We start from the raw sequence: 22,927 nt of genomic DNA, 5'->3' as shown, positions 1-22,927 counted from the left end.
GATCAAATCCAGATAGGCCACTTGCAAGGCAAATACCCTACCAGAGATAGCTGGCCCCATTTATTCTCATTCATTCTCATATATTTCCTCTCCGCTTCCCTCCCCCACTCTCTCTCTCGCCATAGTGTCTCTTCAACACATAGTTCCTTCTCTTTCGCCTCACACCTTTCTACATTTCATTCAATAAAAGCTATCTAGCTTCAAAATTAAATAAATAAATCTTAAATCTATAAATAAATGGTACCTGTTGACAACCATAGTGCACTGAAGTAGAAGCAAGTATAAAACAGGTACAGGCCTCTCAACCACTTCATTAATGCCTGCCAACAAATGTCTGATAAAATCCAGGAAGCAGTGCTTGGCTTAACTCCCAGTCTCTTCTCCATGATCTTCCAGATAAGCAGAACTAATACACTAGAAAGAAAAAAAAATAAGAAAAAGAAATTACACTCTAAGTAATTAATAATTGATTCCTGGAAGTGGGCAATGCTAGAGAATGTGATAGGTTAGAGGAAAGAGATTTTAAAGTTTTTATTTCACTACTCATAAGGTTTTTTGTTTTTCACATTTGGGCAGCACTCAGGGTACTCCTGGCTCTTTGCTTAGACCTACTCACTCCAGTTTTGTTTCTTTTTTTGGTTGTTGGGCCACACCCTACAGTGCTCTGGAGTTACTCCTGGCTCAGCACTCAGAAATCATCCTGGCAGGTTCGGAAAACCATATGGGATGTGGGGATCGAACAGGGGTAGGCTGTATGCAAGGCAAATGCCCGACCTGCTGTGCTATTGCTCTGGCCCCCGACATAAATTTTATTCCTGAGCCTTGATGCAATCTATAATTAACAGGATAAAAACGTATCCAGAAGGTCATAGAAACAGCATAGGGATTAAGGCTCTATAAGAGACTAAATCCAGTTAATCGACAGCATAGTTTGCATAGAACTGCATAGGCTGCATAGTCTGCCAAGAACCACCAGAAGAGGAGGCTGGAAAGAAAGTACAGTGGATAGGGAGTTTGTCTCTCATATAGCAGACACAAGTTCAAATCCTGACACCCCCATACACCATACCACTAGGAGTGAACCTAGAGCTTAGCGCCAGGAGTAGGCACTGAGCACAGCTAGATGTGGTCCAAAAATAAAAACAACAAAAAAGAATCATCAGGAGTGATCCCTAAGCACAGACCCAGTAAGCCCTCAGTACTATCAGGTGTGGTCCGAAACCTAAAAATTAAAACACAAAAAATATAGAAAGAGAAGTCATGAATAACTCAGAGGTAGAGCACCTGCCTTGAAGGCTTAAGGGCATGAGTTTGATTCCCAGCATATCTCCACATGGTCATTTTAATCCCAATGTAGCACTTCTGAAGATTTAATCTTTTTTTTTTTTTTTTTTTTGCAGATAAAAGTGTTTTGGGGACCGGAGCTATAGTACATATCTTGCATGGACCTGGATTCATTTTCCAATATCCCACATGGTCCCCTGAATTCACCCAGAGGGATTTCTGAGGGCAGAGCCAGGAGTAACCCCTGAGCTGGCAGGTGTGGCCCAATAACAAATGAAAAAAAAAAGTATTTTTGCCAAAGTCACAAAGCTGTTAATGGCAGAACAGAACTGAAACTCATATATTTTCCAGAGGTTTTCAAAAGTACCCTAAGGGTTTTTGCTGAATACTTACAAACATTTGCAAGTATACACGTACAAACACACACTTTCTGGATGCATACATATATATGCATGCACATGCACACACACATGCTTTGTGGGTCACATCCAATGATGCTGAGGGCTTATTTCTGGCTCTGTGCTCAAGAATGACTACTGGTGGTGTTCAGGGAACCATTATGCAGTGTCAGGAACCAAACCCAAGTTGACTACGTGCAAGGTAAGCACCCTACCTATTGTACTATCTCTCTGGTCCCATTATTTTCAGCCCTAATATTTTAAAATTTCAGTGATTATGAGGCCGAAGACACAGCATGGAGGTAGGATGTTTGACTTAAATGCAGAAGGACGGTGGTTCCGAACCCCAGCATCCCATATGATCCCCCGAGCCTGCCAGGGGCGATTTCTAAGCATAGAGCCAGGAGTAACCCCTGAGCGTTGCCGGGTGTGACCCAAAAACCAAAAAAAAAAAAATTTCAGTGACTAATTTTTTGGGAATGGTGTTCAGGGATCAGTCCTGGACTCCAGGAATCACTCTTGGAGGGCTCATGAGAACATATGAAGTACTGAGTATTGAACCTTGGTCAGTCTTGTGCAGGGAAGCACCCTACTATCAATCTGGCCCTAGTGTGACAGTCTTTAGGCAGGAAATGCACTTAGTTTGTTACTAATCCACCACTATTACACTAATAGAAAGCTAATTTACACTTACTGCTTTGATATTTGGGTTATATTCAGCAGTGCTCAAAGAAATATGTAATGCTGGAGATCAAACCTAGAACTCCTACATGAAAAGCATATACTCCAGCCCTTTGAGTTTTCTCCCCACCCCCTATCTAATTTACATTTTGATGTCAGCTCTTTGTTCCCTAAAGTCAACTGCAATTTCTGGCTTGAATTCTGCATATCAACAAATATTTACACAGATCCTATTATGTGCTAGGCACTGTGCTGGCTCCTCTGAAATCAAAGGGCTAGATGATACCTTTCTTAAAAGGGGAAATAGGCCAGAGATATTATACGAGTAAGGCACTTGCAGGTGGCTGAATTCCGTTAAATCCCCAACATCACAAGATTCCCTTAGCACAGCACATAAGAATTTATGATCCCGGGCCCGGAGAGGTAGCACAGCGGTGTTTGCCTTGCAAGCAGTTGATTCAGAAGCTAAGGTGGTTGGTTCGAATCCCGGTGTCTCATATGGTCCCCCGTGCCTGCCAGGAGCTATTTCTGAGCAGACAGCCAGGAGTAACCCCTGAGCACCACCGGGTGTCACCCAAAAAAAAATAAATAAATAAAAATAAAAAAAATAAAAAACCAAAAAGAATTTATGATCCCTTAAGGACCGCGGTTCGATCTCCCGGCATCCCATATGGTCCCCCCAAGCCAGGGCCAATTTCTGAGCGCTTAGCCAGGAGTAACCCCTGAGCATCAAATGGGTGTGGCCAAAAAAACAAAAATAAATAAATAAATAAATCTGACCACCCCCACTCCACTCCAAAGTGATTTTCAATCAGTTTCTTCTCTCTTACACAACTTCCCTATATTCTACAAATAATTATATAAACTTGGCAATATTTTGATGTTTGAGCTCTGAAGAAGCAATGCAAAAATCATCTGCCTTAAGTGTGCACCTACCATTTATATCCAGCAATTGGCACAAGTTGACAACTACTACCCTCAGCCAGCAATATAGGGAGATTGGTATCGCACAAGTTGGAAATCAATGCTAAATCAGGAAATACACAGAGACCCTGCAAAAATGAGGTGTAGGCCACACAAGAAAAAGCTCATTTTTTTCCATGCAGGAAGACGAGGTTCAGTCTCCTGGCACTGCACCAAGTAACACCAAGGTTACTGAGCCACTGCAGTTCCCAAGCACTAAACTGGAAGTAGCCTGTGAGCACTAATAGAAACAACAAGAACAAAAAGTTTCAAATTTGAATCTTCGGCATCTGAATTTTTTTTTTTTAACTTCCATACTCCTATTTCTAGTTGTTTTGCAGTTGCATGTGAGGGAACAGAAGACAGAAAGATGTGGGGGTCAGTGACATGTTTAAGAGATTGAGAAATGGGGGCCGGGAAGGTGGTGCTAGAGGTAAGGTGTCTGCCTTGCAAGCGCTAGCATAGGACGGACCACAGTTCGATTCCCCAGCGTCCCATATGGTCCCCCCAAGCCAGGGGCGATTTCTGAGCTCATAGCCAGGAGTAACTCTTAAGCATCAAATGGGTGTGGCCCCCCCCCAAAAAAAAGAGATTGAGAAATGGAGCCGAAGTTAGAAAGTAATCCAGAAACTACACAACTACACTAGCTTGCCAAGATGAAATGGGTGAGAGTGCGTGTGTGTATGAATCTTATCCAATACATTTCTGCCTACCACAAAAGGATTTTAAATTCAAGGTGACTCAACAGCTGTCATCAATAGCATGACAGGTGGGCGATTAGAAGCATAAAAGAAATGAATAGGTTTTGAAAACGGGAGTAATAAACACCATCGGATTAGAACATCAGTGATTAGACGTGCAGCCTTACAAACCATTCCTGAGAAAGGGAGAGCTAATTTCATGTCATCTCACAACCTGTTATGCCTCTGATGCCTACAATTGCCTCAGGAACAAATCCCTTTTCAGAGTCCAGTCAAAAGTTTGCTGCTCAAATGCAGGCAGACCACCATCATCAAGACCCAATAGGCTTGTTACAGAATCAAAGGGTAACAACGCAGGGAGAGAACACACACCCCCACAATACTTGACAAATGAAAAATCTAGAAAAGCTTGCAATCGTTCTGGCATTTAGGGCGTTACAAGTACACCCGAAATAAAAGCACGCTCTGTTGCAGCAGCTGTTCAGACAGAGCAGGGGGTAATGTTTACTTAATACTTCAGGTTGATGGGGGATGTATCATAGTTCAGTCTGTCAGCTACATACGTAGAACTCCATTTATGTACAAAGCGATAAGATATGTTTGAACAACGAGAGAGCACGCCTGAAACAGTCTATTCAGCTGGTATGAGTAATCAAGAAGAAAGCTCTTAAGGAAAAGAAAAAAAAATAAAAGGGAAAGTTACAGAACAGACTTCCACGAATAGCTTTGCTTATATTTGCAGACTTTGTTTTCCAAATAGCTGGAAAAATGAACAGATTGTTCTGAGAGGTCGTCTTTTCCAACTTGTCCCTAGCTTCAGTCTGTTCATCACATTTAAGGAAAACTTAATAAAAAAAAGAAAAAAAGAGCTCCTGCTCTTTGCCTATGAACACCATCTATCATTTTTTTGTGGACTGGGAAACCGGGAAGCCAACCAAACAGGGAGAGACAGGTATCCTGCTGGGCGACTTTCTCCTCTGACTTCTCCTTCCTTCACATATCTCAGTGCTCCCCGGCAGTCATCACAGGCTAGCAAGCTCAAGGGGTGCAAGGGGTGCAGCCCAACGAGTGGCAGGTTTGGCAGCTTGCTTGATTGACAGCGCGTGCCAGGCCTCTCATTCTGGGGCCACTTTCCACCGCGATGAGGGAGACCCAAGTTGCAAAAGAACTCGATGAAAATAAAATGTAAATGGGGGGGGGGTTTAAAAACATTTTTTAAAAAGCGCTCTGAGCCAGGCGGGTCCAGTCTGTCTGACTTGCAGAGACTTGGAGGGAGCTGCGGGGTCGGGTCAGGCCTGAACCAGGAGAGAAGAGGCGAGAGGCGGGTGGTCACTTGAACCGGGGTCTCACAGCTTCTGCTGCACCTGCAAAGCCCGAAGCAGCTGGCCTCATGATCTGGGATCTGGGGGGCCAGGAGCGTCCCATCGGGAAAGGGGGGTCCCCCCCAACACCCGGCCAGCGCGCCCCCCAGCCCGCCCCCGCCCAGGGTCCTCGGCCTGGCAGCCCAGCTGCTGACCCCCGGCCACCTACCCGGGCTCAAGGCCACACAGCGGGGCCCCGCTCCTCGGCGGCCTCCGCCTCCTCCCGGTCCATGAGGTCGAGGGGCCCCAACCTTCGCTCCCCTCACCCTCACCCGGGGTGTTTTGGGGGGGGAAAGGAAGACGGTAATGCGGGGGTCCCCACCCGGCCAGCTCCCTGCTCGCCTCAGCCTCTCTTTTGCTCTCTCTCTCAGGACAGCGGCGGCGACCGGAAGCGCCGCCTCCTCCCACCTTGCCCTCTCACCCGGAAGCACTCGCTCCGTGACCCCTTAGCCCCGACCCCCGGAAGTTCGATTCCAGCCGCGCGCCGGAGGGGGGAGGAGGATGGGGTTAGAACTCCGCACGAGCACGGGAAAACTGGGCATCCCGGGCCGTCTTTTCTTTGCTCTCTACAGGCAATCCGCTCTTTTCGCGCGCCCGCCCGGCGCGGGCTCCTCGAGGCTGAGTCGGGCAATTGCCCACAAACAAAATGGCCGCCGCGGCAACATTTCCCGTACGGCTGAGCGCCCGGCCTCGTGATTGGCTGCGGCTCGGAGTGAAGTCGCCGCTGATTGGTTGAGAGCGCGCCGCGTGGGCGGGGGGCGGAGCTGCAGCAAAGCCCGGAGCCCGGAGTGGGCAACGCGGCGTGAGCAACGGCCCCCCAAGCTCCGGGAGCGAGCACCGATCTCGGAGAAGACTTCCAGCAGCGTTCGGGGCCGCAGCCTGGTGAGCTCAGAGCCCCCCTTCAGGCCTTCCCCCCGAAACCTCCCACCCGGAGCGAGCCTCTCCGATCCAAGTGCCTTGACACCTCGAGGCTTGACACACCTGGGCGGGGGGGACCCTATCGCGATTCCTGTCGCGACACCCATCGTGCCCCGTCGAGGCTCCATTTTGTCACAACCCCTTTGCAATATATCTAGAGGGATCTACCTAATTTTTTTTATTTTGCCCTGTCATCTTTGAGGCTGTCCCATGTCGTGATTTTTTTGCCGTGATCGCTCCGTGACATCCTCACCGCACCCTCGTTGCAAGTGTGATTTCATCATCGCCGCCCTGTCGTGACTTCATCATCATCATCATCAATGTCGTGTTGTGACCTGGCTGCAGCGGGACAGGTGGTGGACCGCCAGAAAAACAAACAAACAAACAAACAAAACCCTCTTCTTCCCCCTTCTCATCTAACCCCATCTCAACAGCCCTGCCTGCTTCGATGATCCTCCCTCCGGCTTTTGGATTCCTTACCAGTTGTCCAGGGAGCTTTCCCAGGACCCGCTTCTCGCTTTTTTTCTCCAGCCCCCCCTCCACCCCCGTCTACACCCACGAGCTCACAGTGGGGTGGAGAGGGCGAGGAGAAAGAGTACAAGGGGTTAAATTCTGCTGCTGCTGCTGCTGCCGCTGCTGCTTCTGCTGCTGCTGCTGCTACTGTCTCTGCAGCTGCTGCCTGAGGGAGGGAAAAGAAGGGAGGCGAGGAGTCTGCGGGGGCGACTGAGAACCCTGGCTAGAGGGGTGGGGTTCCTAAAAGGGTCTCATAGCTTTTCTCTGCTCGGGCTCTTCACCCTCTTCACCCTGCTGAAGCTTGTATTCGCAATAAGGGAGGGGGAATAGAAACCTAGGATTGCCCCCCTTCCCATCCTGTCAGCCTGAATCCGGATAATCGAACTTACCTTTGCATGTCTCCTCTCCTGTCTGTCCTGCCTCCCTTTATGCCTCTGTAGAAGGAAGAAAATAACCCTTCCCCCCCCCCCTTCTGGTCCTTGGGGACACCTCCACAGTAGGGCCAGTCCCTTCCCACTCAGAAAATCGGTAAGGAGAGCTGTCCAGCCAAATCAGCAAGGTGCATGGTCCTTTCTCACTTTCTGTAGGTGACCTTGGGCCAGGCTCTCTAGACTCTTCTTTATTCATGCTTGAGGTCTGGAGAAGCCAGCCCCTTAAAGGGGCTTCCCTAAGGGAGGGCAATCCAGAGGTACCCATCCCCCCCATCCTCCCTGCCCTCTGTGCTAATCCCTCCCATCCTCCGCCCCCGCCCCTCACCCCGCCTCCCCCCTTCTGCAGAGGGATGCTCAGTCCCTCTTGTGTTCACAGTTGGGCAAGGCGGGCACCATGGCCTCGGATTGCGAGCCAGCTCTGAACCCGGCGGCGGAGAGCCGAAACCCCACCCTGGAGCGCTACCTTGGAGCCCTCCGTGAAGCCAAGAACGACAGCGAGCAGTTTGCAGCCCTGCTGCTAGTAAGGAATTGCTTGAAATTTGGGAGTCGGGGAGGGTTGGGTGGTTGAGTCGCCTTAGAATGGGGTCAACAAATCCCCAGGGCCATATAGGTGGTGCTGGCAACCCTAGAGGCACCAAAGAAATCCCTCCCTGACTACCTTCGGATTCGTATCTTGTTCCCTTGAGATGAGGGATAAAGCGAAAAATAGGGGCGAATAAGCCCCTATTGTAGCCCTAAGAGCCTTGGAGGAAGCTGCCTGGGTCTGTTCTCTGGGGCGTCCCAGAGCAGATGGGAGCTGACTCATGTAACAGCAGCAGGTAGTAACTAGTGCAGAGTACTTGAGGTCTGGGGACGGTTGTTCTGGGGGTGGAAGGAGTAGCAGAACTGCAAATGACTTCGAAAGGGTCCTGGGGAAAGACTGGAATGGCAGTAGGCAGGTGGAGGGCTAAGGGAGCTGCTTTGGGGCTTTGCCCTGTTGGTGGAACCTGAGCTGGGGATAGCAGAGCAGGAGCTGCAGTCCTGGGAGGGGGGGGACTGGTATGTGAGGGGTGAAGGGAGGAGGGAGCAGAGCCGATGCTTGTTTGCCATGGCAACAGGGAGAAGGCTCCAGAGTCAAGGGCTCACACTGCAGCAGAGGAGGTGTTTAGGTGAAATGTAAGGGGAAATGTTTTGACAAGCAGAGCAGCGAGACACAGGAGCCATTTCCCCTGAGAAGGTGGCAGGAATGGATCAGAGACTACTCTGGAGGGATCAACTAGGAAGGGACCCTAAATCCTTGGAGAATTTTAAGCACTGAGTTTCTAAGCCACTTCCAGCTGAGGTTGTGAAAATCTTAATTAGATGTCAGGAAGAACTTCCCAACTGACCAAGTAATGAAATAGCAGAAGAAAGTAGTTGAGGAAGATTAGATCTCCCATGGGGCTCATTGAAGGTGAAAGCACCCAGAGACACGGGGAGAGGGCGGGAGAAAGGGGGGGAGGGTTCCCACATCTGTCTCTTGGGAAAAGGAAAACGCTGAATACACTGACCTCCAGGAGGTTTTCCAGTGAGTTCCATTATATAATCTAGTCCTGCTTAATAGTGAACACCCCAGAGTGTTGGGCACAGTTTTTGCCACCTCTTCCTGCTGTCCTGCTGATAACATATTACCTCCCCCTTAGGTGACCAAGGCTGTCAAGGCAGGTGACATTGATGCCAAAACTCGACGGCGGATCTTCGATGCTGTTGGCTTCACCTTCCCCAATCGTCTCCTGACCACTAAGGAGGCTCCAGATGGCTGCCCTGACCACGTCCTCCGGGCCCTGGGCGTCGCCTTGCTGGCTTGCTTCTGCAGTGATCCCGAACTGGCTGCACATCCCCAGGTCCTGAACAAGATCCCCATCCTTTGCACCTTCCTCACAGCTCGAGGGGACCCCGACGATGCTGCCCGCCGTTCTATGATTGATGACACCTACCAGTGCCTGACGGCCGTGGCAGGCACTCCCCGTGGCCCCCGGCACCTCATTGCTGGCGGCACTGTGTCTGCCCTGTGCCAGGCATACCTGGGGCATGGCTATGGCTTTGACCAGGCCCTGGCACTCCTGGTGGGGCTTCTGGCTGCTGCTGAGACACAGTGCTGGAAGGAAGCAGAGCCTGACCTGTTGGCCGTGTTACGTGGCCTCAGTGAAGATTTCCAGAAAGCCGAGGATGCCAGCAAGTTTGAGCTCTGCCAGCTGCTGCCCATCTTCTTGCCCCCGACAACCGTGCCCTCTGAATGCCTCCGGGATCTGCAGGCTGGGCTGGCACGTATCCTGGGCAGCAAGCTGAGCTCCTGGCAGCGCAACCCCGCTCTGAAGCTGGCAGCCCGCCTGGCGCACGCCTGTGGCTCCGACTGGATCCCAGCGGGCAACTCTGGGAGCAAGTTCCTGGCCCTCCTGGTGAATCTGGCCTGTGTTGAGGTCCGGTTGGCCCTGGAGGAGACTGGCTCTGAGGTGAAAGAGGATGTGGTAACCGCCTGCTACGCCCTTATGGAGCTGGGGATCCAGGAATGCACCCGCTGTGAGCAATCGCTGCTGAAGGAGCCCCAGAAGGTGCAGCTCGTGAGCATAATGAAGGAGGCCATTGGGGCCGTCATCCACTACTTGCTGCAGGTGAGGGCACAGACCCACCCCAACCCCTAGAACCTGGTGTGGGGGGAGCCTGAAGGCAAGGAGAAGGGCAGGACAGGAGATAAGATCTGGTCCTACAGCACCACAGGGAGTAGTGTATAGCTGAACCTCTCTCTCTTCCCCCTCCCTGAGCCTCCACACAAGCACCATACCACACACCATATGTGCACTCACATCACAGCACACACACAACACAGTAACCTCCCACTTACAACCCTCCCCCAGTACACACACACACACACACACATACACACACAGTCAGAGCAGTCTGTTCTGCTAATCTAAAGCATTGTTTTACACATATACATAGACAATCTCGTACTGGTCCTGTGTCTCTGGGTCCTGAGTCTCTGGTTCACTGGATCCTGGATCATTGGATCTTGGTTCTCTGGGTCTTGGCCTCTCAAGAAGCACCTCGAAGCATTTGCCTGCCTTCCCCTAATTCCTCCCTCTTGTGAGAGTCTAGTATACTGTCCCTAAGGGTTTCACATAACTATGCTCTCTTCTTTGGCTAGTTGCAACCATTGAACTCACCCATCTATATCCCATACACTGTGCCAGTGATCCCAAGCTCTTTTGTCTTTCTGAGTTAGCCCATAGTGGGAGCATCTCTCTTACCATTCAGGATATTGACATGGTAGCTATTGAGCTGTCCTCTCATTCACGGGGATAGCTGCTGCTAAGAAAATGGTACTTAGCTTCAGACCTGGCACTTTCTTCCTGGAGATATTCTAGAGCTGGATGACTTGTGTTTCTGAATCATGCTCCTGCGGGTGCCTCCTCACGTTGGTTTAGATGCTGGGTTCACAGGACAGAAGGTAGGGTGAAACACTCACAGACCAGAGCTGGCCCAGCTATATCATTCCTGGGCCAGACAGGAGAGGATCTCTGGTCCTGCTGCGTCTCAGGGGGTTCTTGTGATAACAGGTGGGGCCAGAGAAGCAGAAGGAGCCTTTCGTGTTTGCTTCAGTGCGAATTCTGGGTGCTTGGCTGGCAGAGGAGACCTCGTCCCTGCGCAAGGAGGTCTGCCAGCTGCTGCCCTTCCTGGTTCGCTATGCCAAGACTCTCTATGAGGAAGCTGAGGAAGCCACTGACCTCTCCCAGCAAGTGGCCACACTGGCCATCTCCCCCACCACCCCAGGTCCCGCTTGGCCAGGGGATGCTCTCCGGTGAGTAGAAAAGTGAAACACAGGGACATCTCTCCCTCCAGGCTGGACTGTGCTGGGCTCCTGAATGGGGTACAGGATTGCTTTGGGGAATATTTATTTTTGTAGGGAGGGGGGGAAGGGAGATTTGTTCCTACTTGCCAACCCCAAATTTTTCTATGAAAAGAGCACTCACTAAGTATCACCTACCTGCCTGGCGTTGGTAACCCCCCTTCACTGAAATAATCTCATTTGGTCCACACAGCACATTGTGACTTAAGTATCAGCCAGATTGTGAGGATGGGGAAAGTGAGGAACAAGAAGGTTTCAGCAACTCCCCACCCCCCATACACATACTCCAGTCCCATGCCTCAGAGTCTCACTTGGAGGCTCAGCCTGTGCAAACCGGAGCTTGTGCTCTTTCTGTGCCGCCATCAAGGCTAGGCTGTGTCTTCCTCCCCAATTCCCATTTCTTTTAGATGGGTCTCCCCAGAAGGAAGGAATCCTTGTCTTTTTCTTGTCCCACCTGTGTGTGTCTTTGTCTTGTGCCTCCTTTCACCCTTTGGTTCCTCTCACATCCCCAGGCTCCTTCTGCCCGGCTGGTGTCACCTGACAGTAGAGGATGGACCCCGGGAGATCCTGATCAAGGAGGGGGCTCCCTCCCTTCTGTGCAAGTATTTCCTGCAGCAGTGGGAGCTCACTTCCCCCGGCCACGACACCTCGGTGCTGCCCGACAGTGTGGAGATTGGCTTGCAGACTTGCTGCCATATCTTCCTCAACCTTGTGGTCACCGCGCCAGGGCTTATCAAGTGAGGCTGGGAAAGGAGGGTGGAGGAAACGGGGGAGGGGGGGCTGCTGCTACCAAGTCACCTGTTCTGCTGCCTTGTGCCCCCCTCCCCCTCCTTAACCCCCCCATTCCTATTAGTGTTAGAAGAAAAAGGCCTCACAGCAGCCCCCCATGAGGATTTGGTCTATCTAGAATCCTAAGTATCAACCCAGCATTTGCTCCCACCACCACTAGACCCTCCCAAGTCAGCTCCTCACCCTGAGGTTTCATTTCTTGCCAAGCCCTGCTCGGGTGAAGCTGGAAGACCACAAGCTGATGTTCCCAGGGCTCAGTGTAACTGTGCTCAGCACTTCCTCCTCTCTTCCTCCCATCTCCCCAGGCGTGATGCCTGCTTCACGTCACTCATGAACACCCTGATGACGTCACTGCCCTCTCTGGTGCAGCAGCAAGGGCGGCTGCTGTTGGCTGCCAACGTGGCCACCCTAGGGCTCCTCATGGCCCGGCTCCTCAGCACCTCGCCAGGTAAGTTGGGAGGGTCGCCAGTCCTGTGTGGGCAGAATACTGGATGATTCTCAGAGTGCCCTGGGCCTCAGTCTCTCTCCCCTTGCAGAAAGTGGCTTTTAGCAGGATTTTGCAGTCAAGAGGAAGTCTTTGAAGGAGGTCTCCTTCCCCCACCCCACCCCACTCTCCTTCCCAAAATGATTCTCTTCTTGCTCGAGACTTTTAAGGCAAGGTGTGGTGGGTGTAAACGCAGGCCTGCTGGAGGCACAGGCACCTGGGATCCCCTGCAACCCCGAGACTGAAGCCTGGTTGTCAAGGTGGGGCCGCCCCCACCAGCCCTGTCAGAGGCCCAACTCCCTCCATTGAGGTTTTTCCCTCCGCTCAGCATCTCGCAACCCTCCTGACAGGCCTCAGAGATTGTGCTCCGGCACCTACCTGCTCCTCTGCCCCTGCCTCACAATGGGTCGGGGGAAGGGCGCCCTTGCCAGCCCTCTGTGTCTCCCACTTTGGCCGTGGGTGTCTGCTTGGGTCCTTTTGTCCCCGGCTGTTCCCTGTGCCCCATCTGTCAGGTTGGAGGAGCTGAGCAGATGCCCGGGAACAGGGTGTAATGAGCCCGTACCCTTAACTGCCTCTGTGTTCCCTGTATGGGGATCCCATCAGGGGACCCAGTCGTGGAAAGGGGAGCTGTCCCTGTGGATCAGGAACCGCCCCGCAACCCTCAAACTCTCCCTGGGAGCATCTTCAAGTAGGGCCCACCAGTTGACCTCCCAGAGAATGCTGGTAATTGGAGGTGGGGGTCACTCTGCCCATTCTTTTCTGTCCCCCAACTCCCTGGTATCCAGGTATCCTCTTCTGGCCCCATAGCTCTAGACCCACCAGCGAGTTCCCACACTGCCCACACAGAAGCACCCCTGAGTGCAGTTGAGCAGAACTTTTAGATTGAATTAGTTTTAGATTGAATTAGAGCACATGACCCAGGTCAGTCACCTAGTGACGTCGGAGGGTTCAAACAGCACTACTGGTTTCAGACCCCGCCACAGAGGGCCTGAGGGTGGAGAGGGGCTGACACAGCAGCTCACCCCCCTGGCTCAGGCCCCCCCCCCAATGCCCTCCTTAAATTGCAGCTCTTCAGGGAACACCTGCCTCCCGAGGCTTCTTCGCTGCTGCCATCCTCTTCCTGTCACAGTCCCACGTGGCACGGGCCACACCTGGCTCAGACCAGGCGGTGCTGGCCCTGGCCCCTGACTACGAGGGCATCTGGGCTGACCTGCAGGAGCTCTGGTTCCTGGGCATGCAGGCCTTCACGGGCTGCGTGCCACTGCTGCCCTGGCTGGCCCCTGCCGCCCTGCGCTCCCGCTGGCCACAGGAGCTGCTACAGCTGCTAGGCAGTGTCAGCCCCAACTCCGTCAAGCCTGAGATGGTTGCCGCCTATCAGGGGGTCCTGGTGGAGCTGGCACGGGCCAACCGGTTGTGCCGGGAGGCCATGAGGCTGCAGGCAGGTGAGGAGACAGCTAGCCACTACCGCATGGCCGCTCTGGAGCAGTGCCTGTCGGAACCCTGATGGGGTGACCACTGGAGACAGACCTGGGGGCAGGCAGTGAGGGAAGGAGGGAGGAGGCATCTTCCCTGAAGCCCCCAAACTGGACACCCCTCTCCCTAAACTTTCCCCCTGAAACACCCCGGCTTTCTGGCTTTTCTGAGGGCAGGGCATAGTTGCCTACCCCTCAAGTGTAAGGAACCGCGTTTCGCCCCCCCGGGTCCCCACACAGGGGCAGGGATCGGCTTGGAAATCTATGTGGTTGTCCCCGCTAGGCCGGGGAAAGTTGGAGTTAGCCCCCAAGGAGGGGACGAGAGGTGTTAATTGTGCCTGATGTCTGGCTCCCCAACAGGAGGGAGGCCCCAGGGTGGAACAGGGCTGGCAGGAGCCGATTGCCTTGGCCCATGTGCCCTGCCGGCCAGGGCGTGGGCTCCCCTAGATTTTGTGGCGCCCCCTCTGGCCTCCCAGGTCCACGTCCTTTAATTGGCTCCCTGAGCAGAGAGCAGGCTCAGGCCTGTAACATTGCTGTTCTTTCTGTCAACTTGAGTGACCCAGGGTCTAAACTGCCCTGTCCTTCTAGGACAGACAGGCCCAGTAGGGTTGGGGAGACCTTACACCCCGAGTTTCCTGAGGGGACCCAGGAGTCTGTGAGCCCTGGTCTTTAAGCTTCTGTGTCGTATTGCAGCAGAGTGATGACGGGGGTTGGGGGGATATTTATTTTGCCTGTCCTTATCCCTGCTTGGACACCTGAGCATCTTGATCCCTGTCCCCCTCGTGCCACCTGGTCAGGCTGAAGCCAAGAACAGGAGGGACACTTCCCCCGGAATCCGCATGTTTCCCTAGTGATTGCACCCCACTGCCATCGTGGTGCCTGGCTTTAATTCCACCCCTGCTTATGACTCCTCTGCAGAGAGACGCGACTGGCGGCTCCAGCAGGGACTCTGCCTTTCTTATGAACCCAGGGGAACACCCCCAACCCCTGCTCCCTTGCTTCCCTCCCCCCTCCCCTCCCCCAGTGCGTTCTGTGATCGCCAAAGTTCAAAGCTGTGCACATGTGGACACTCAATAAATGTTCTATTGGTGACAAGATGACTCCTGTGTGGTCTCTCCAGCACCCCTACTCCCTTCCATCTCCAGAGCTGACCACCTGCCCTAAGCACATGTCCCAGGTATCACCTTATCTACCCTGCCTCTCTCCCCTAGAGCAAGCCCTGTGATCTTGGTTTGACTGGTGAAGAAACTGCATAGATAGGGGAAATTAGCTTACATTGTTGCAGCAACTAATATGCATTAGAGCCAGGACTCCACACTGGCAATCCGGCTTTTCTGGACATTCCTCCATTATTAGAGCAAGTTTGCAATTTCAGGTGTTGGTATGCCAGGTGTAGGGGAGGTGAAGGGAGTACTCTTGGTGCCCCTCTGTGTCAGCAATCTGTTACCGAGAGGTAAAATCAACATCCTCAATTTATATTTAAGCCAGAAATCTTTTTGTTTGATGGTGGGGCATTTGTTTTTGGTGCTTGTGGTTGTTCCCAATGGTATGTTCGCAGTGGTTCCCAATGGTAATCCAGGTGGTTCTAAGAATCAAACCCGGGGCTTCTACTTACAAAGCATGTGCTCCAGCCATTTGAGCCATTTCCACAACACTAGAACTCTTCCTTTTTATGTGAAATTCTATTTCCAAGTGTCAATTTTTTTAGGAAGCATTTCAGGGCCACAACCAGTGGTGCTTGGCTTCCTCTATGTTTAGGGGTTGCTCCCAGTGATGCTTGGGGAGCCATATGTGGTACCAGCTATTAAACTGGGCTTGGCCACATGCAAGGCAAGCACTTTACCCTGTACTAACAACCATCTAACCCACCAATTAAATTACTACTGTTTCAAATATTCACTGGTTTGGGGCAACCATCTATTCACTTCTGTTCTATTCCAAATGCAAAGGGTCTGAGAATTTGAGCAGAACACCAGGGTCAAGCATTCACTGTTTCACCAGGCTTGAGTCAGAGCTGTCAGATTGGAGCCAGCCAGCTTCATGCTCACACTTTGCAAAATCTTTTCCATCTAGACCTATGTATTCCAAAATGGGCATTACTGCTCCTCTGAGGGGTTCTTCAGTATCCAGGCAGTAATAACTTCAGAAACTTAATGTTTGTTCACTCCCAAAAGGAGACACTGAGGAGCTTTTTTCTGAGAAGGCATTAGACCAAATAAATATGAAAACCTATGATCTAGGCTCTCAAGCTTCCAACCATTCACTGACTAAGGTTACTATGTAGTCGGTTATGTATTTGAGAGGAAAGTTTATTTACTGGATGGTCTTAACATGAATTCTCTATAAAATATGAAAAGAGGCCAGGCCAGTGTGATAGTACAGTGGGTAGAAAATTTACTTCAAATGTTGACCAGGGTTTGATCGCCAGCATCTCACACGGTCCCCTGAGTATTGCCAGAAGTGATTCCTGAGAGCAGAGCCAGACATAACCCCTGAGCACCACTGTGTGTGGCCCCAAAACACAAAACAGACCAGGCCTCAAGAAATTTAAAATCTAGAGGGGAAACACAAGACAAAAGACAGACCTGAAAGGTGCAGACAGTTACTTCTAGGGGTCCATGTGTGGGCCCAAAAAACTCACAAAGCAAGCTAGTGCTAGCTCTAGAGAGCATAAGAAAGCCCCTTTGAATGAATAACAGAGGGGAAACCCAGAGGAAGTATTTGCTTCAAGACCTGGGGGTGGGGGCATGCAGGTGGGCAAGCAGAAGAGCAAGGTGGGGTATGCAGACTTGGGACAGGAGATTCCTCAAGTGCAATATGAACTGGGGAGCTCAAGATACCTCAAACACAGTGAGAATAGGGACGTTGGCTTATGGGTGTCCACCAGGTACACTTGTCGCTCTGTGCTGAGATGTGCAGCTGAAACTTCAGATTTTTGGACATACTGAATAAGGCCCCATTGGCATATTAGAAAGATGACTTTGGCTGCAAGAGCAACAACTAGGCAAGAAGTCCAGGGGACATACCTCATTGCCTTCAAAACTAAGCCAATGACAGTGAAGGTGAAGAAAATTTACATAAAGAATTAATAGGGCGTGGGTATGAAATTCAAGTGAGAGAGACAGCACCCATCATAATTCCCATTCCTTATGTGGGCCACTTAGTGCATAATATGGCCTTTCACTTGGGGAGTTGGGCATTACAGGGTTGGTGGGGTGTGTGGAGATACACTGCAAAGAGATTTATGCTAAGTATAAGCTTTTTGGGCAAATGGTAGTTTTGTGCTCCCTATTGTGGAATAACATGGAGCAGTTGCTTTCTGATTATGGAGCTTGGAAAGAAGTCTGTGTGAGTGACAGGCTTGGGGGTTGTCAGTAGGGAGGATCCTTACAATGATGGAACTAACAGGCCAACTGTCAAGTGAAAAAAAAGGGAAGGAAAGCCCAAAGCAAGTTAGAACAAACCATTTGTCCTGATTTCAAGTAGTAGAGTGGGAAAAGTGTGAAGGAAACCTTTTAATACAAGGAAGTAAAAGACAGATAATTCTGGGCTACAGAATTGGGGTGGAGGTATTGGCTAGAGAACTCGCGGCCTGAGGGCCGTTTGTGGCCCTCGGTACAACATTTTGTGGCCTTGCCCTAGAGGAATCTTTTTTTGTTTTGTTTTGTTTTAGTTGTTTGGGTCACACCCCCCAATGTTCAAGGCTTACTACTGACTTTGCACTCAAGGATCACCTCGACTTTGCCTCCTGCGGCTCCCAGGTAAATTGAGTTTGAGATCCTTGGCTATACCAAACTCAAACTGTTCCTGGTACTTCAGCTCTGATAATTCAAGAAGAAAGGTAGGCCTGAGATGCAGTTATGGATATGGCCACAAGGTGGCACCTCAGCATTTCCTTGTGACAGATTTTCTAGCTAACATGCCCAGAGCAAGATTAGTGACAGGGAAGACTCATCAATAAAAAGTAGATCTAAGTTTTTGTTTTCCTTTGTAGAAAGTCCAAATGCAAGGGCTGGGGAGACAACTAGGTCAATGTCTAAGTGCATTCTTTGCATTATAGCAGACTTGAGTTCAATCCTTAGCACTGATGATCCCTTGAGCACGGCAGGGAGTAATCTCTGAGCACAGAACTGGGAGTTGCCCCTGAGCAACACCAGCTGTGCCTCCCCCCCCCCCAAAAAAAAACAAAAAAAAAACAGTAAAAGTTCAAATGTAAGATCAGGGGACCAGAGTGATAGTATAGTGAGTAGGGTGTTTGCCTTGCATATGGCTGATTTAGGTTTGATTTCTGTCTTCCTTATGATTCCTTGAGCACTACCAGGAGTGATTCCTGAGTGCAGAGCTAGGCATGAGACTTGAGTACTGCCTGGTATGGCTCAAAACAATACAAAAGAAAATGTAAGATAATTTTAAAAAATTAATTGAATCACTGTGAGATACACAATTACAAAGTTGTTCATGATTGAGTTTCAGTCATACACAACGCCCTGCACCAGTGCACATTTCCCACCACCAGTGTCCAGTTTTCCTTCTGCCCTCTCTCCAGCCTGCCTCACTCTTTATTTCCTTTTAGACACTATGATTTACAATATTGTTGGTAAAGGGGTATCATGAATATCACTTTATCTCCACTCAGCACCCAGTTCTTTCTTGTCCAGAGTGATCATTTTCAACTATCATTGTCATAGTGGTCCCTTCTCTGCTCTAACTGCACTCCTCTGCTATTTGTAGCAAACTTCCTACTATCGACTAGTCCTCCTGGCCTTCATCTCTGTTGTCTCTGGATAGTATTACCATACTACTTTTTTTTTATTATTATTTTTTGGGAGGTCACACCCACAGCACTTGGGATTACTCTTGGTTCTATGCTCAGAAATTGCTCCTGGCAGTCTCGGGGGACCATATGGGATGCCAGGATTTGAACCACCATCCTTCTGCATGCAAGGCAAGTGCCTTACCTCCATGCTATCTCTCCGGCCCCCACCATACTACTTTTTTTTTTAAAGAGAAGGGAAATTCTGAGCATTGGAGGTGAGTAATAGTCCAGGTATGTCAAATACATGAAAGTTTGAATATGTATGCCTATGTGCCAATAACATCCTGTGTTCCATGTATATATCTTTCCCATGAGAATCTCTATTGTGTGCATCATGCATCTTCATGTGTACCCCTGTGTACATTCCAGGCCTCTATGTACATGCCCATCTCTTTGCCTTAGAAAGTGAGGGCTCCCTTCCCTGAAGGAGAACGGTAACAGAGTCCTAAAGTTTTTAGGAGCCTCAAACAGCAGCAAATTGTGAGGAAGATGCCTCTTCCCAGGAGCTATAAGCAAAAACATTCATTTATCACATGAACTCCTAGAATTAGACCAGGATTCTATGTCTAGCTTTTCAGACCTTTTCTTTTCTTTTCACACGGAGGTCTTCAAAGCAGTAGTTTTCAAATTTATCTGGCCTACAGCCTCCTTTTCAGGGGAAAAAATCAGTGTCCCCCTAAAACTCTTCATTTTTAGGTAAACAATTAGAAAGACCTTACCAGTTATACTTGGGCCTCCCTAGATGGTTTCATTGCCCCACTACCCAGGGAGACTATCTCCCACTCTAAGAGGGATTCATCAACTCATTCTCCATCACTTGTCATTTTTTTAATAAACAGTCAGTGAACACTTAACAGGCACCACGCCTCACACTAGCCATATGTCCTGTTTCTTCCTTCATTTTCTTTTGGTCTTGTGAATTTATGAGATAGAGAAGGGAAAATCAGTGGCACCTGCAAAAAAACAGGAATGTTGGTTAGGAATTTTTCCTCCTGGGAGCCAAAGCAGTAGCATAGCAGGTAGGGTAGTTTGTCTTGCACTCTGCCAATCTGGGTTTAAGCCCTAGCACCTGTATGGTCCCCCAAACACTGCCATAAGTGATCTGTGTGTACTGCAGAACCAAGAGAAAGTATCAGCAGGTGTGAACCCCCCCAAAAAATGTTTTTACAAGTTTTTCTGCCTTAAAAAGCTCTGAGGAACCTGTAGAGACTTTTCTTTTTCATAAAAAAAAAAAAAAAATTGGCCACCCCCAGTGGTGCACAGGGCTTACTTCTGGTTCTGTGATCAGGGATTATCCCTGGTGGTTCTGGGGGACTGACTATATGGGATGCTGGGATCAAAGCTGAGTTAGCTGCATGCCAGGCAAATGCCCTATCTGCTGTACAATCACTGTTTGTCTCCAATCTCTGGAGACTTTTCAGAAGGATCCAGTTATTCTTGCTGCTGAACAGTAGAATTGGGTCAGAAAATTGGTGAAAATTGGAGACTAGGAAGATACTGTTGCAATCATACTGTTCTCAAAATTTAAGGTCCTTCAGTGTCCCTTTATGAGTTCATTAACACACAAATAGTGCTAACTGATACAAACAACAGGGCTGGGATGTAGTCCAAAAACTAACATTTCTTTTTTGTTTTTTGTTTGTTTGTTTGTTTTTGGGCCACACCCATTTGATGCTCAGGGTTACTCCTGGCTAAGGGCTCAGAAATTGCCCCTGGCTTGGTGGGACCATATGGGACACTGGGGGATCGAACCTAGGTCCTTCCTTGGCTAGGGCTTGCAAGGCAGACACCTTACCTCTACCGCCACCTCTCCAGCCCCTAAAAAAAACTGACATTTCTAACAATTTCACAAATGTAAATAATGCTGGTTCAGGAACCATACTTTTGAAACTACCAGTCTTGGATTGGAACAACTTAGAATAGATAGGGTACTTACCTTGCATGCAGCCCACCCAGGTTCAAATCCTGGAACCTAATATTGTCCCCCAAGCCCTTCAGGAGTGATCCCTGAGCACAGATCCAGAGTGAGTCCTGAGCACTGCTGAATGTAACAAAAAAAAAAAAAAAGATATGGGGATTCGGCAGGGGAGAGAGAAACAGAGAGGGAGAGACAGACAGACAGACAGACAGACAGACAGAGAGACAGAGATAGAGCTACCAGCAATAAGAAAGAGTGTGGTAGGGCCCGGAGAGATAGCACAGCAGCGTTTGCCTTGCAAGCAGCCGATCCAGTACCAAAGGTGGTTGGTTCGAATCCCGGTGTCCCATATGATCCCCCGTGCCTGCCAGGAGCTATTTCTGAACAGACAGCCAGGAGTAACCTCTGAGCATCGCCGGGTATTGCCCCAAAACCAAAAAAAAAAAAAAAAAAAAAAAAAAAGAGTGTGGTAGTGGAAAGGGATTATTTAGTGGGTGCTTGCTTTGCATGGGTAACTGACTGATTTCAATCCCTGAGACCTGAGACCCTATATAGTCTCCCAAACCCTCCAAAAGTGAATTCTGAGTGCAGAGCCAGGAGTAAGCCTTGAGCACTGCCAGTATGGTCCAATACCAAAAGAAAACCTCCAAATAGAGGTTTCTTAAGCTACTGAGCACAGTAGCTTAAGGTGCTCACAGAGGGGTGGAGATGGTTATTTAAAAACTAGAAATGAGGGCCGGAGAGATAGCATGGAGGTAAGGTGTTTGCCTTTCATGCAGGAGGTCATCGGTTCAAATCCCGGCACCCCATATGGTCCCCTGTGCCTGCCAGGGGCAATTTCTGAGCCTGGAGCCAGAAATAACCCCTGAGCACTGCCAGGTGTGACCCAAAAAAAAAAAAAAAAAAACTAGAAATGATTCTGGGGGCCGGAGAAATAGCCAGAGAGATAGCACAATGGATAGAGCATTTGCTTTGCACACAGTCAGTCAATCTGGTTTCCATCCCCTGAATCCCAAATGGTCCCCTGAGCCTGCCAGGAGTGATTTCTGAGCTTAGAGACAAGAGTAAACACTAAGTACCATCAGGTGTGGCCCAAAAGCCAGAAGAAAAAAATAAAGTAGAAATGACAGCATTACATGAGAATTAGTGCAAGAGAGTGAGGTTGGGATGACTGATTTTTGTTTTTTTGTTTGTTTGTTTTGGTTTTGGGGTCACATTGGCAGTGCTCAGGAATTACTCCTGGCAGGCTCGGGGGACCATATGGAATGCCGGGATTCAAACTATCGTCCTTCTGTATGCAAGGCAAATGCCTTACCTCCATGCTATCTCTCTGGCCCCTGAATTTTGTTTTCTATCTATCTCATTTGTGGGGAGAACCATGCTTGGCAGTACTCAGATCTTACTCCTGGCTCTGTGCTCAGAGATGACTTCTGGTGGGTGGAAGGGACCACATGCAGTGTTGGGATTAAAACCAGGTTCGGGGCCAGAGAGATAGCATGGAGGTAAGGTGTTTGCCTTTCTTGCAGAAGGACAGTGGTTCGAATCCTGGCATCCCATATGGTCCCCTGTGCCTGCCAGGGGGGATTTCTGAGCCTAGAGCCAGGAGTAACCTCTGAGCGCTGCCGGGTGTGACCCAAAAACCCAAAACCAAAAAACCAAAAGCAAAAACCAGGGTCAGCTGTATTTAATGGGGTGCTCATTCACATGAGGTATCAGTTGGGAACACTAATTCAAATTTTTGTTTAAGTACTTGCCAGAGGTCACACATTTCATTGGAAGGATGGTGGTGTTATTTATGCGACTATAGAACACAGGAGGAAAATCACATTGAGGATGGTGGTGGGAGTTGGAGGAGATGCTGAGTTCAGCTTTGGACTTGGGACATTTCAGGCTGTAACAAGATATCTAGAGAAATATCCAGCTGGTACTCATATGTAGAAGTCTGGATTTCTAGTGAGAGCTACAGTCTCTAGAGTTAATGAGGTGGGAGATGACAGTGAATAGGCAGCTATTACAGTCTTTAAAGAAAACCAGAGAAACAGTTCAAGGGTTTGAGCATATGCTTTGCGTGCAAGAAGCCCGAGTTTGATCCCTGGTACCACATGGTCTCCCAAGCTTCACAAAGAGTAATTCCTGTGGTGACTATGTGTAACTCCCAAAATTAATTAAGTCTTGAAAGAATATAAATTCATTTATAAAGTGTGTATATATGAAGAAAAGAACAGGACCTCCCATTCTGAATTTGTTTGTTTTTATGGATCACACACATTGCTACAACAAAAGCTATTTCTGGTGGTACTCAGGGATATCTCGCAGTGCTGAGATGAAATCCC

General features: G+C 49.7%; 2 protein-coding genes across 6 annotated transcripts in view; one reads left to right on the top strand and one right to left on the bottom strand.

Moving 5' to 3' along the window:
• The window catches only part of KIAA0319L (KIAA0319 like), a 151,504-nt gene extending 145,716 nt beyond the window's left edge, over positions 1–5,788 (bottom strand). The window contains exons 1-2 of one of the 2 annotated variants that reach the window (XM_049774655.1): positions 5,558–5,788; positions 245–414 (exon numbers count right to left, since the gene is read on the bottom strand). In XM_049774655.1, the coding sequence (XP_049630612.1) occupies positions 245–386 (142 nt within the window). In that variant the 5' untranslated portion in view covers positions 387–414; positions 5,558–5,788. The remainder of the gene's footprint in view (positions 1–244; positions 415–5,557) is intronic. The other variant, XM_049774654.1, reaches the window with a different exon arrangement.
• A 335-nt stretch (positions 5,789–6,123) lies between these two features.
• On the top strand, positions 6,124–14,955 carry NCDN (neurochondrin). 4 transcript variants are annotated; one of them, XM_049774713.1, is made up of 8 exons: positions 6,124–6,270; positions 6,509–6,659; positions 7,627–7,770; positions 8,912–9,880; positions 10,826–11,067; positions 11,628–11,852; positions 12,210–12,352; positions 13,456–14,955. In XM_049774713.1, the coding sequence occupies exons 2-8, from the start codon at positions 6,627–6,629 to the stop codon at positions 13,890–13,892; spliced, it is 2,193 nt and encodes a 730-aa protein (XP_049630670.1). In that variant the 5' UTR covers positions 6,124–6,270; positions 6,509–6,626; the 3' UTR covers positions 13,893–14,955. The 4 variants fall into 4 exon arrangements, with proteins under 4 accessions (XP_049630670.1, XP_049630671.1, XP_049630672.1 ...); XM_049774714.1 differs by lacking the exon at positions 6,509–6,659 and having other exon boundaries at positions 6,128–6,270; XM_049774715.1 differs by lacking the exon at positions 6,509–6,659 and having other exon boundaries at positions 6,128–6,270; positions 7,597–7,770.
• The last annotated feature ends 7,972 nt before the right edge of the window (positions 14,956–22,927 follow it).

The sequence above is a fragment of the Suncus etruscus genome, chromosome 6 (genome assembly GCF_024139225.1).
Source record: "Suncus etruscus isolate mSunEtr1 chromosome 6, mSunEtr1.pri.cur, whole genome shotgun sequence".
Lineage (NCBI taxonomy): Eukaryota > Metazoa > Chordata > Mammalia > Eulipotyphla > Soricidae > Suncus > Suncus etruscus.
This window is presented reverse-complemented; position numbering and strand designations above follow the sequence as displayed.

Bases quoted from the DNA above. Each gene is read 5' to 3' on its own strand.
- NCDN (XM_049774713.1), top strand. From the start codon at position 6,627: ATGTCGTGTTGTGACCTGGCTGCAGCGGGACAG. The intron at 9,881-10,825 runs GTGAGGGCACAG...TTGTGATAACAG, and splicing joins TCATCCACTACTTGCTGCAG to GTGGGGCCAGAGAAGCAGAA. The intron at 12,353-13,455 runs GTAAGTTGGGAG...CTTAAATTGCAG, and splicing joins GCTCCTCAGCACCTCGCCAG to CTCTTCAGGGAACACCTGCC.